The sequence below is a fragment of the Mesoplodon mirus genome, assembly GCF_964341445.2.
Source record: "Mesoplodon mirus genome assembly, chromosome: 5".
Taxonomy (NCBI): Eukaryota; Metazoa; Chordata; class Mammalia; order Artiodactyla; family Ziphiidae; genus Mesoplodon; species Mesoplodon mirus.
In genome coordinates this window covers 106,036,863-106,050,350 of record NC_138980.1, presented here as the reverse complement: position 1 = coordinate 106,050,350, position 13,488 = coordinate 106,036,863, and the positions used below count along the sequence as shown (strand labels likewise).

General features: G+C 44.6%; 1 protein-coding gene across 7 annotated transcripts in view; it reads right to left on the bottom strand.

Moving 5' to 3' along the window:
* The window catches only part of ERAP1 (endoplasmic reticulum aminopeptidase 1), a 128,972-nt gene that overhangs the window by 25,035 nt on the left and 90,449 nt on the right, over positions 1-13,488 (bottom strand). For 3 of the 7 annotated variants that reach the window (XR_014294268.1, XR_014294269.1, XM_082623634.1), the window contains exons 3-5: positions 6,608-6,638; positions 3,588-4,128; positions 1,652-1,790 (exon numbers count right to left, since the gene is read on the bottom strand). Coding sequence is in view for 5 of the 7 variants with exons in the window: in XM_082623634.1 (XP_082479760.1) it covers positions 1,652-1,790; positions 3,588-4,128; positions 6,608-6,638 (711 nt within the window). In the remaining 2 variants the exon portion in view is untranslated. Of the gene's footprint in view, positions 1-1,651; positions 1,791-3,587; positions 4,129-6,607; positions 6,639-9,844; positions 10,180-10,698; positions 10,848-13,488 lie in introns of those variants that run through there. The other 4 variants (XM_082623638.1, XM_082623637.1, XM_082623635.1 and 1 more) reach the window with 4 other exon arrangements.

Here is a 13,488-nt window from a genome sequence, read left to right as displayed (position 1 = left end):
TGCTTTTCTAGCCTCCAAAAAGATCCTTTGAGACCCCACTGTCCTTCCCCTCAACCCCAAGTCTGCATCTTGAGTTCAGGCCACCCTGTTAGATTTCTGCCAAGGGAAGAGCTTTCTTGTTCAAGAGCAAGATTACATTAGATTTTCTGATCCTCAACAAGTGGGTCCCGGATGTCCATGGATTTAGACTCCAGCGTCTTTGGGGAGCCTTGGGGCTCTTGCCTTCCCCCTGCAAGCCTACAAAATCTCCACCAATCTTGTTTAGTGGGTCAGTCTGTCCCTCATTTCCAAACCACCCCTGTTCCTTTTTTCTCCTTAAGCTGTAATTCTCTAATTAGAGAACTCACTCCCATCCCAGGGAGAAATACCATAATATTTGGGGAGGGAACTATAATTTGAAAAAGGATTTTCTCTATCTCAAATTTATATTAGGAAAATGGCACAACTATTTCTTATCTTTCTATGTACAAATGTGGTAGGGAGAGAGACAAAAGTTCTTGGCTGGTAAGGATTCACAAAAGTCTGCTTTTTATACAGCCTTCTAGGAGTGAATGTCAGAATCCCTTTTAAGGGATACTTAAGGGATTCAGCGAGCAATATAGAGTCATAAAGGCTGAGAAATACTGTACTAGAGGTTGGCTTGTGGCTCTGTGAGTCCCTTCATGTGAAGCTAATGCCTCCTCAGTCTGCATAGGGATGAGGTGTGATAACCTTCTGGACTCTGGGCAAAGCCTATTCCACCCTGAGTCTCATCCACAGTGAGCTTCTCTGAACAAAGGGTGTGTGTGCTTCTGGAGTTGGTATGCATCGGGTGTAGAATGACAGCTCAGCTTATGTTTTCCCAGAATCATAGGATAACGGCACTTACTAAGTAATTTTATTCATCTGGCGAGGTCATCTTCTCCTCACCACTTTTAAAAATCAGAGGGGTTTTGGACTAGCAGATGTAAACTATTATATATAGAATAGATAAACAGCAAGGTCCTATTGTATAGCACAGGAAACTATATTCAATATCCTGTAATAAACCATAATGGAAAAGAAGAAAAAATAAAGAAATAAGAATCAGAGGGAAAACTGTCCACATCTGCTTTGAAACTGGGAACTGAGCTAGCTATCATTACTTACCTTTACTACCATAATATTCTTAAAAGGTTACTTTTTTTTCTTTTTCTATCTGACCAACTTTGTGCCATAGTTACAAAATTGCATAGCTAATATTAGTAATATAGTATATAGAAATTATAGAAAATAACATATCATAGAAAAAATGGCCTTATTCGACAAAGCATTCCCTTTAAAATCCTTTTAAAAGAGCATATGAGAAATAAAAGTGAAAGTGCTTTGTGAAGGGCACTCTCAGTTAACCTGACCTGAATTGTCTATAAAGTTTCCCACCCAACAACACTGCACCTGCAATGTCACTTTTACCTAAATTTTGCATGTTTTTAGGGACAATTTTTTTCTTTGACTATAAATAGTTACTTGAACCAAAAGCATAGGTTGGAAATGAAATAGAAAAGTTAGCTATCTGTAGGCAATAAAACAAATAGAACAGGCAACCTGAATGTTAACTGTCAGTGAGGTAATACAAATCACAGTGAATCAATGGACTTTTCTTGTGAGTAGATACACAGGAGTTTAGACTCACCAGTGGCATGTTGGAGATGGCGAGGTGTCTTGGTTCCCTTCTGATCTTGATTGAAAAACTCGCTTTGAAAGCAGGTTCATCAAAGCAGGGAAAGGCCATTCTGGCTGCAGTCGGTTCAAAATGTGTTGATGCAAGTATCCTAAAATTATGACAAGGGAAATAAAAATACACCATGAAGCACCAGGGGCTGTCAGTTAGGTGTGTGATCATTTTTTAATTCCTAAAGTTATCATAATCTTGATGAATCTCACTATTAAAAATTTTTTATATGACAAAAGCTATCATAAACTAAAAGACAAGCAAAAAAAAAACAGGGAAAATTGATTGAAAGGTATTTGACAAAAGGTTAATAACTTGAACAGATAATGAGCTCTTAAAAATATGTAAGAATTATACCCAGCAACCAAGTGGAATAGCAGGCAGAGGTCATAAATCAGCAACTCACAAAAGAAGAACCTACAAATAGTCAATAAACACATCCAAAGCTGCACAGCTTCCTTAATGATCGATGTAATAAATTAAAGGGAAAAATCCATTGGCGTTTTGGCTTTAAAAGGATTGCCAATACACAGTATTAGTGAGGAATATGGCAAGGGATATCAAAACTTTATTGACCCTTTGACTTAGCAATTTTACTTCTAGGCATTTATTCTGAAGAAATGATTTACGAAGATGTTTGTCAAATTATTGCTGATGCCAAAAAGCTGGAAACAACCTAATTTCCATCCATCGGGGATTAGTTAAATAAACCAACACACAAACATACATTTTAATAAAGTCGTTAAAATGATGTATAGGGATAGTCATCCATGTAAAATACATCTCCTCAACATATTAAAAAACTCCCTCATGAAACAGAAAATATAACATGGCTCCATTTACATAAAATAATGTGTATGCATATCCAGAAAAAAGTCTAAAGGATATTCCCCTGAAATAGAAGCAGTAGTTACCTCTAGAGGCTATAATGAGGGTACATTTTACTTTTTAAAAAATTATTTTTGGTAGTATTTGACTTTTTTTACCTTAAAAAAATAATATGAAATCCGAAAATAAGTTAGTATAATCTACTAACAAATGAAATTTGATTTTAAAATTTAGCATAAAATCTCCCAAAATATCTTATTAAAAACAGAACTAAAGCAAGGCAGGAGAGGATCCCTAAAAAAGTTTTAACTGAGACAAAAATATTAATATTTCCTCTAATTGGCTGTATGGGTTGAATTGTGTCCCCCAAAAAGATACATTGAAGTCTATTACCTAATATCTGTGTAACTTTATACAGAAATAGGGTCTTTACAGATGTAATCCAGTTCAGATGAGGCCATCAGGTTGGGTCCTAATCCAACAGAATTGGTGTCCTTATAAGAGGGAAATTTGGAGAATGGCCATGTGACAGGCAGGCAGAGACTGGACTGATGTAGCTGCAAAGCCAAGGAATGTCAAGACGGATGGCGTCACAAGCTAGGAAGAGGCAAAGATGGGCTCAGAGCCTTAGAGAGAGCATAGGCCTCCTGACACCTTGATTTTGGACTTCCAGCCTCCAGAACTGTGGGAGAAAAAACTTCTATTGTTTTATGCCACCCAGTTTATGTACTTTGTTAAAGCAACCCTTGGAAACTAGTACACAGGCCAAGAGAATTTAAAATATTTATTATATGCCAGAAATCTAATTAAATAAACAAATAGGTATTCCCTCTGATAGCGCTGGAGGAAAGAAAACTGATTAAAACAGAATGAAAAAGGAGATCCCCCAAAACCGGGAAAAATCTATGAGCCATTTTTAAATCTACAAAGAGATGCAAAACAAAACCAAAGAAAAAATTCAACAATCAAGGGAATCTTAAAAGACAATCCACCTGAAGTAATAAATTTAGTGTGGGTAGCACTTGAACCTTTTTAAAAAAAGAGAGAGAGAGAGAGAGACAAAAAATACCTCACTTCCCCTTCCTTGGTTCTGTAGGTGCTTTTATAAAATCCATGGAAACTCTCAGAAAGATTGCCAGCATAGTCAATGACAATGGTGTATGGGAGCCCAACCACCAGGGGCTCCAGAGCCAGGAGTGCGATTTGCTCCTGAGGCGGGTATTCCAGGACTCTCAGGGGCTCTTCAGACTGCCTCCCACCAGCTCCCTTCCTCAGGGCGGCCTTAGATATTTGCAGGTGGTGACTATGCAGGATGATGGTACTGGTGGGCTTGCTGGCTGTGATTTCTATTTCCGTGGTTCCCCTGAAAGTCAGGGTGGTGAGGTTGGCATGAATCATGAGATCGTAATGAAGTGGGATGATGTGCTCCGGAAGTCGCATTTTATTCCAAGGAAATGGTGCCCTGTTACTAGCCTTTGGAGATGTCGTTTCACTGCTCTGACACCAGGATGGAGTTGCCACAGTTAAGAGCATCAACAGTGATGACAGCAGAAAGGACATGGTCACAAGGGGCCGTTGGATGGACAGAAATATCATCTTGCTTGAACTGCCTAGTGGCACAAATGTGTAAAAGAAAAAAACAAGAGTCACTAAAATATTATCAAGACAGCATAATTTCAGAATGTATCCATCCAGAATGAACAGATACAGATACAGACTTTCAAAAGTACTAGGTCTTTTCCTGAAAGTAAAATTACCTTCCCTATGTTAATGATTCATAAGAAGAAAGAAGTTTATGGTTAGCAACAATCATTAACACCTACTGAAAAGCATCATTTGGCTTTCAAAGTTTAAATTAACTCTTATCAGTCAGGGTTCTCTGTTGAAAGTAAGAACAAGCTCTGTCTGAGGATCCTGAGTAGCTCACTAAATGGGTCACAGGGTTGCCAGGTCATTTGGGAAACCAGGCTCGTAAAACAGGCAAAAATGGGCAGCCAGAACCACATCAGAGAAACATCTGATCAGGTGACCACCCCCTACCCACACTGGACCTTAGAAGAAGCCACCCTACTGCCTAGAGATTAGATTCTGACACCCCTGCGGCCACCAGTAGAGTGAGGTCTCCACTGTCCCTGCAACGTTTTGTTGTTTCAGCAGAAGCGAGGTGTCCGCACTACCAGGCTGGGAGGTGGAGAGAGCAAGAATCTGGGCTTACAGCTTCCTCAGCGGGAGAGTCCTTGCTTCCCACTAAGCTTACAATGCAGAGAGTTCTTAAAACACAGGAAGTATAGAAAGGAAACATATATGCTCAGTAGCAAGGGCGGGGGGGATGGCAAGTATACGTAACAGTAAGGCTTCATAACACTGGCATCTTTGTCAAGCTGTCCTGCCAAAAGCTGATTTAGTATCTATTTAGCCAGGGAAGACTTTAGAGTGACTTTTCATGATAGTTTGTGACAATCCTCTGGTTTCTCTCTTACACTCTATCCAACAAATAAGTGTTGCACGCCTGCTACCTACAAGGCTGTGTGCTGAGTACCGTGTGGGATATAAGAAGATACAAGACACAAGTTCCATAATCAAGGACTTCAAAATCTGGAAGGGCAGAAAACATACATACACAAAGAGTAAAACACAACAAAGTGTGGAGTGCTTTGAAAATAATAATAGGGACTTCCCTGGCAGTCCAGTGGTTAAGACTCCATGTTTCCACTGCAGGGGGCATGGGTTTGATCCCTAGTCAGGGAACTAAGAGCCCACATGCCGCATAGCGTGGCCAAAAAAAATTCAAAAAAAAAGGGGGGGCTTCCCTGGTAGAGCAGTTGTTGAGAGTCCGCCTGCCGATGCAGGGGACATGGGTTTGTGCCCCGGTCTGGGAAAATCCCACATGCCTCGGAGCGGCTGGGCCCGTGAGCCATGGCCACTGAGCCTGCGCGTCCAGGGCCTGTGCTCCACAACGGGAGAGGCCACAACAGTGAGAGGCCCGCGTACCGCAAAAAAAAAAAAAAAAAAAAAAAAAAAAAGGATGAAGAAGAAAAGAGTGCTGAGGGAGAATGGAATGGTATTTCCAAAGGGAGAGAGTGACTTTGGCTGCAGAGCGATGCTGAGATGCCTTCATGCAAGAGCAGCACTGAGAGTGGTTTAGAAGCACGGGTCGGAATTGGAAGTGAAGGGAGGGCATCAGAAGCACTGCAGGTGGATCAAGCCAGAGCAGGAGCTACAGCACAAGAGGAGAAAGGATAGGGCTGTACAGGCAATCCATGTGGACAGAAGCGAACCCCAGGAGAACGTGCTGGAGAATAATTATTCACAAGGCAAGGAGGGGGGTGACTCTAAGGTTACACTCAAAGCATACCAGGAGGCATGATGCAGACCATATTTTGCACTTTATTAAGGCCATGGGACATAAAAGAAATGCGATTTTTTTTTTTTTTTTTTTTGTGGTATGCAGGCCTCTCACTGCTGTGGCCTCTCCCATTGCGGAGCACAGGCTCGACGCGCAGGCCCAGCGGCCATGGCTCACGGGTCCAGCCACACCGCGGCATGTGGGATCTTCCCAGACCAGGGCACAAACCCGTGTCCCCTGCATCAGCAGGCGGACTCTCAACCACTGCGCCACCAGGGAAGCCCAAGAAATGCGAATTTTAAGGGAGTTGGCAATCCATGCCCAGAGAACCAAGCATACATTTTTCTCTCTCTTAGACAAAACTGCCTCTCTAATAGCAGTTGGCCAGGAGGGGCTCCTGTCAGGTGGGCTCTGGTTATTGAAATGATGGTGGTACACTGGATTCTTCCTCTGTGTTAGTGGTTCTCAACTTTGGCTGCATATTAATGTCACCTAGGAAGCTCTTAAAATAATGACTGATGCCTGGATCCCTAGGTCAGGGCATCATAACTTTTTTTAAATTTCCCAGAAATTCTATTGAAGAGTCAGATTGAGGAAGCTCCTAGATAATCCTTGCCAAGCCATGGTCTTATCCCTTGATCCCTATGTGGGGAACACTACTTCAGGGGAATGACTGATGTGCTATCCCCACCCTTCACTCTGTATTCTGCTCCCTTCCCAAGCACACAGCTACAAGTACTTACCTCTTGCTTCCCCACAGAGTAGATCTGCAGGCTGAACAGAGAGGATGCCAGCACCGGAGAGACAGTCAACAATGGAGACACCGTAATCCCAGTTCAAACGGTACCACCCAAATGAGACAGAAAAGAAATGTGAACAGGAAGAACAGGGGGTTTTGTTTTTGTTTCTTGGGGTTGTTTTTGTTGTTGCTGTCTAGGAACCAACTAAAGGATGCTTCCAGCCATGGAGGATTGGAGTGATTTGGAAGAGAAGAATAAAGTTTAAACACCAAAATAGTAGAGTTCCTGCCCCTACCTCCTCAGGCAGAATCCCAGGGCAGAATGATGGATCTCCCTTGAAGTTGAGGGGCCAGAGGTAAAAAGAACTTGCGTGATGCTTCCATTTGGAACTTCTGATGGCAGTAGCTTAGTGGGTGTGGCCTGCGCCCCAAGATGGCAGAGAGCACAGTGAAGGTGGCAGGTTCAGGCATGCAAGGGCTCTGGGAGTCCTCAAGGGGTCTCCAACAGCCCAAGAAGAGATCTAAAAATTCCAACTGGTTCTGAGCCGACAGCAAGGCCCATGGGCTGCTGAAGGGGTTGGTGGTGGCACTTCATGGCAAAGGCCTTGCAGTGTTGGGTCCAAGAGAGGAGAGAGCCAAAGAGATAATGGCTGTGTCTCAGAGAGGATGCAGTGCCAGGAAACCAAAATGGAACATGTGATATAGACCGCATAAATGTTGGAATTCATACGTACATATGTAATTATTGCTGTATCAACAATCTATGTATTAGGTTTACAGTCAGAAAAGAAAATCTGGCTTTGAGTTCTTGCTCTGCCACCTGCTATGACCTTGGGCAGGTTGTTGAACCCTGGTTCCATTTTCTTCGTGTGTAAAACGAGATAACCCCTCTCTCACGGGATTGTTGTGAAAATTAAGTTAAAATATGTTCAATTACCCATTCCACAGATATTTATTGAGGGTCTATTATGTGCGAGGGTTTTGCGGGGCAGTGCAAGACAGCACGGGTCCATGACCTCAAAGAGCATATAGTGGGGGTGGGGTGACTTTTAACAAGTTTACACAAGTACAAACATTGATAGTTACCAACCGTGATTAGCTATGAAGAAAAAAGCCACACACATACTGAAAGAGAGTAACAGGGCAGACTGATGTACACTGGGGGCTCCCTGAGATGTTTAGCTGAGATTTAAAGGACAAATTCAAGTTAGCTGAGGAAAGAGGGAGAGAGAGTTTTGCAGACAGAGGGAACAGCACACATACTTGCAAGCTCAGGGGCAGGAGAGAGCGCTAGTTATTTATAAAGTCAGTGAAGCTGAAGCCCAGCATGTGGCAGAAAGATGCGCCTGGAGAGGTGGGCAGGGGCCAGACCACCACACACCTTCTAGGCATCTTAAGGATTTTGGATCCTATCCTAAGGGCAATGAGAAACCACTGGGATTTGAGCTAGGAGATTTAGCTAGGATCCAGTTCACACCTAAAGAAAATCACCCTTGTTGCTGTGTGGAGAGTGAAAGACCGGGAAGAAGTAAGAGTGAAGGCCAAGAGACCAGTGAGAAGGTAGTGTAGACAAAATAAGAGAGTGGTTCATACTCGGATGGTGTCAACAGAAAGAATTGTGGGGTCGGGGTGGAGACAGAGAGATGGATGGATTCAACATCTATATTTAGGGTGGATTAGAAGTAGGGAGTGAGGGAAAGGACAGGATGTATCAGGATGGCTGCCAGGTTTCTACAGTGAACTTCTGGGTAGTCACAGGTGCCCTTTATTGAAATGGAGAAGGTCAGGGGTGGAAGAGATTTAAAAGGTAGAAGAGGGAATGAAGGGTTCATTTTTTAATATGTTTAATTTGTGCTGTCTATGAGATATCCAAGGGGATTTATCAAGAAGGCAGTTAAATATACACAGATTGAGGGCACAGAGATAAGGGTTTTAAAGGAATTTCCTGTACTTGACTGTACTCCTTTAAAGTTTTAAAAAGCATCTTCCTTTGGCATCTGATCTTACTAAAGCTTCTTTCACAATGTTGTGGATAAAAGTGCAGCAGTAACAGAGTACCTAACTTTACTTCACAGCCAGAAAGAGTTCAAGATACTTTAGGAACCTTACTGCCTTTGGTGATTCTGACTTTTCCCACTTACACAGGAAGTCAGGGGCAACTGGTCCTGGGCTATCTCATCCTTCCCTTCGTTGGGACACTATGGAATGTGAAATCCATCACCAAGAGGTAATGGACCTTCTTCCAAAATGCTCTGAACAATGAAATTAACAAGCATTGATAACAGCTTGTCACTGCTGGTAAATAATAAAAATGTTGAATCAGTTCAATATTTTAACATATTAGAATTTATCTATTTAGGCCCACCTGAAAAGGTGCTACATATCAGTACAATTCCAACTCCGTGGAAAAAGAGACAACCTTGGCCAATTTTTTTAAGTTTTGGGTTCTTTAAGTTGTCGACCACATCCTGAATTGAGAGCAAACACTCTGGGGATTCAGTAGAAAACAGAGCATTTCTTTCTGAACCTGACCTCACAAAGAACCTCCATGAAAAAGGTAAGGAAGTGTCTGCACTTCTCCTTCCTCATGAAATTAACTTGCAGGCCCACCAGGCGTGTAAGACACCCAGAGAGGGAATTTTAATTTGCTCAAACAGTAGTGTTTTAACTCGATAAACCCAGGCTGAGCCAGAGAGAAGTGAGGACAGACAACTACTGGCAACAAGTACAGGAGAAGAAGGGAGAGAACTGATCTTGAGGACACCCCCGCGCCTGCAACTAACCAAAGCCACGTACGACGTTTCTCTATTATCTGCAAGGCGCCCTCCTCGGCCTAACCCCACAATCCACCCACCAGTTCACTTGGCCCTACTCGGCAGTCCAGTGGACGCGGCGGGCAGGAACCCAGCCTCTAGGAGGAGCGCAGAAGGAGGCTCCCGCCTGCCGGCCGCGAAGTGACACAGCCCGGGGAGCGTGTGGAGCGGACGCACCAGCCCTGCGCCCCTGTCCATCTCCCAGTGGAAAAGAGGGACAAGGAGGCAAGCAGGACTGGGCCCGCACCAACCCCACCGCCCTCCCCGCGGACATGATCCCCAGCCCCACTTCGCAGCCCCCTGGTTCTCTTCCTCCCCGCGCCCCGGACCCCAGGCCTCCCCAGCACAGGGAGGATGCCTGGGCCCCGCCCTTCCCCAACCACGCAGCCCCCTCCCCGCGGGGCGCACTGGGGACGGTAGCGCTGTACCTGGGGCTCGGGGACCACGCCGTTGCTGCCTGCCTTGGCCACCCCGGGACCGAAAGTGAAAGTGAAGCCGGAGCTGCACGCAGAAGCTCGGGGCGGGGGGTCGAGCCTCGGCAGGCGCAGGGGCGCCCCAGGCCGAGGCGGTAGCTGGGGAAGGGGAAGTCAGGAAGTGGGGACGAGCAGACATCGCTGTTCCCAAGACAGGAGTTCACAAAATAGTGCAGCAGCAAGGGAAGCCTCAGGGTTGCACTGCTGGGGGCCCAGGCGGGGCGGAGCACCCCTTTAGGAAAGCAGAACATTTCCCCTGCGTGTGTCTCTGGAGTTTTGGTTTGGTTTGGTTTTTCACTGATTATTAGCCTTTGGTGCAGCGGAGGTTTGGTGCTTAAGGAGTGGGCCGGTCCTCTTAGAGGGCTCTTCGGTGGACCGGAGCTCCCCTCTATCCCAGCCTGAGCCAGCTCAAAGCCCCTTGGACGCAAGGGGTGTCCATCATCTCATCTCCGCAAATGGGCTGAGAGCCCTCGGCCCGCCTCAGAATGAAACAGGAACCCAGAACAGTTCTTGGTTTCTGCAAAATGCTGAACCGCCTGGGCTTTCACCTGTAGAGGGGCTCGGCTGGAGACACCAATGAGGAAGAAGGGGAAACAGAGGCCCGGAACTGCCCCACCAATACCAAGGGGCCCTTGGACCCCAAGGGTTTGCTGCTCCCCACATTAAAAAATCTCCCTCCCTGCTTTTTCAAATCAAATGACCATTTCTTTGCTCCCTTAAAACATTAAGACTGGATGAAATGTCTCAGGAAGCCCATCTTTAAACACTTCAGGGTAACAAGCCAAGAAAATACAAATATTCATACTCACGAAATGCTCCCCCGGCCCCTCTGGGATTTTTCCTCAGTATACTCGGGCTTTCTCCTCTCACTTCTTTCTCTGCTGCCTTGCCTTTGAGAACCTGGGGTTCCAAGTCGCTAGAACAGTATTTCTCAGCTTTTTCCCCCTCAGTCTTATGCCTCCTTTTGAAAAACATAATATTTTATTCTGCATATTCTCTCCAAGCAAGGATATTTTGTAACATAAAATTAACACTGTGTCCCCAAGCCCAACCGGAGTGGAACCAAGGGAAGTTTTTTCACTAAAATTCAGTAAGGGGCTTCCCTGGTGGTGCAGTGGTTGAGAGTCCACCTGCCGATTCAGGGGACACGGGTTCGTGCCCTGGTCTGGGAAGATCCCACATGCCGTGGAGCGGCTGGGCCCGTGAGCCATGGCCGCTGAGCCTGTGCGTCCGGAGCCTATGCTCCGCAATGGGAGAGGCCACAACAGTGAGAGGCCCGCGTACCGCAAAAAAAAAAAAAAATTCAACAAGAAACCAACTTTGGGATCAAGTAATTTTTGCGTTTGAAATGTCTGCATGTTTGCAGGTGTGTCAGTGGACAGCTATAGCCTCCAAGGCCTCTGGGTGTCAGTGATCCCAATTTGTTCAGATGAGAGCTTCCTGTCCAGTAAACTCATGCATTTCTTTGTTTTCATATTTATATTTTGGGATATGATGCTTTCCCTTTAGTTTCTTTTAAAATATTTCTTGATGGTCAGGATGGAAGGAAGTGAAGGCACCAAACAGGCTGGAGGTTGCTATAAGTGACAAGTGAGAAGGCAGGAAGAGGGGAATGCCTTTACAGATACCTGGGAAGATAGACGGGAGCCAGACTCAACCAGACTTTAGACTCATTTACAATGGCCAAGAGTCCCTCTTCAGAATCCAAGGGCACTACAAATAAAGCAATTAAAGACAGGATTTGGCAGTATTCCCTTGTAGTTTCAAAGTTCTAGCAGGGATCTGTGGGTTGCAGGCCTTGTAGTGAGGACTTTAAACTTGAAGGAGTCCCACTTGAAGAGTCTGTGAGATCAAAACTTAAAAGCTACCAAGCTTAGAAATGGTACTAGAGGGAAGCAGACAGAAAGAAAGGGCATCTTGGTTTATGGATTACTTACCAACTGTTAGATACTGTGCTAAATGCTAGTCATGTGCGCTTGTGTGTATATGTATGTATAATTTAATCTTTTCAGCAGTCATGTAATGTAGGTATTATGCTTCATAAATGAGAAAAGTAAGAGAGGCTGTCAACTTGCTCGAAGAAAAAATAAGAAGTGAACCCTAAATGTGAGCCCTAGGTGGGTCAGTTTGACTCCAAAGTGCATGTTTTTTCCACTGACTCACACAGTTTCCTCAGCTAGCTGTTATTTACTTCCTCCGCCTCCTCACCTAGCCCCCAACTTCACTTGGCACTTCTAGCTTTGCTCTTTTCCAGGCAGCCTCTAGGAATTTCCCACCCTGAAAAACCTTCCTGGAGCCTTCACATTTCCTCCCAGTGGATATTCGCTTATGCTGCTGTAACTAAGACATCAGTAGTTTAAGAACACAAAGCTTTATTTCTCCCTCATGGTACACAGCCATTGTCTGTAGGCAGGGTCCTCTGCCCTGCACAGCCCATCGGGGCTCAGTGTGACAGAGGATCGTCATCTTGTAGGTGCATCCATCTGAAGCTTTTGGCCTTCTTGATCACCATGGCGAGGAAGAGTAAGTCCAGAGAATCATGCATCAGCCTTTTCCCACCTCAACGCTGAATAATACACATCCCTTCCACTCGCATTTCATTGCCCAGAACTAGCTACAGGGTCTCCTGCAAATGCAGGGAGAGGCTGGTAAACACTAATACTGTCCTCCACACAGTGTAAGAGGGTCAGTTGGGCCTATGCATTTCAAAAGATTCTCAGTGGCCTCAGTCTCAGATGGAAGGTGGGAGGAGGAGGGAGTCGACCTCAGGCTTTCGCCACTGTGACGCCTACAACCTCGGCTTATTACTAATCAATTTTTTTTTTTTCAGATTGGATTCCAGATTTTTATCAAATGGTGTTCAGTTTTGTTTTAAGTAATTGGATCAGTTCTGTCCTCATTAGCTTTTGTCGATTAATGTCAGCATTTGGCTCATTTCTTCTTTTTACTGCCAAAGTTGCTGCCATTTTAACTATATCACCACTCTCCTTCTTGATGTAAAATCGTACCCGGAATCATGATGTAGAAAACAGACAAAGCAGGGCTGTTCTGACAAACCCACCCATTTAGTCCCTGCCAGCTGTCTCTCAACACCATTCCCACACCTCCCTCACACACACACTGTGGGTCCCTGAGGCACATCCACAGGATCCTATGGCCCCAGAACTTAATTTTTTTTATCACCACCTTAAGAAAGAAAAAAAAAAAAAAAAAGAATAGCAATGTCCTTCATTCTTGATATTCTTGATAAAGAGGATGATACTTTTTTTTCCTACATGCCAAACTGCAAGCCAGGCCTACTCAACAAAATCTATACCATTTTATTGAACATCAGAAACAAGGAAGAAGGTATAGATGCCAAGTTAAAAGAAACACTGCTTCAAAGCAGGCCACTGACCCCATAAGAACAAATAAATTCCTCTGAAACATTGTGGTGTGAAAGCATTTACATATACTCTATCTCATTGGACCCTCAGAGTGCACTTGTGTAGGTGGCTTCTAGTTCCATTTTTCTATAAGGATTTGAGATGGTGAGTGACCTACAAGGCAGGGGCCACCATGTGGAGACAACTTGCTCTAAAGTGAAGCCAATTCAAAGT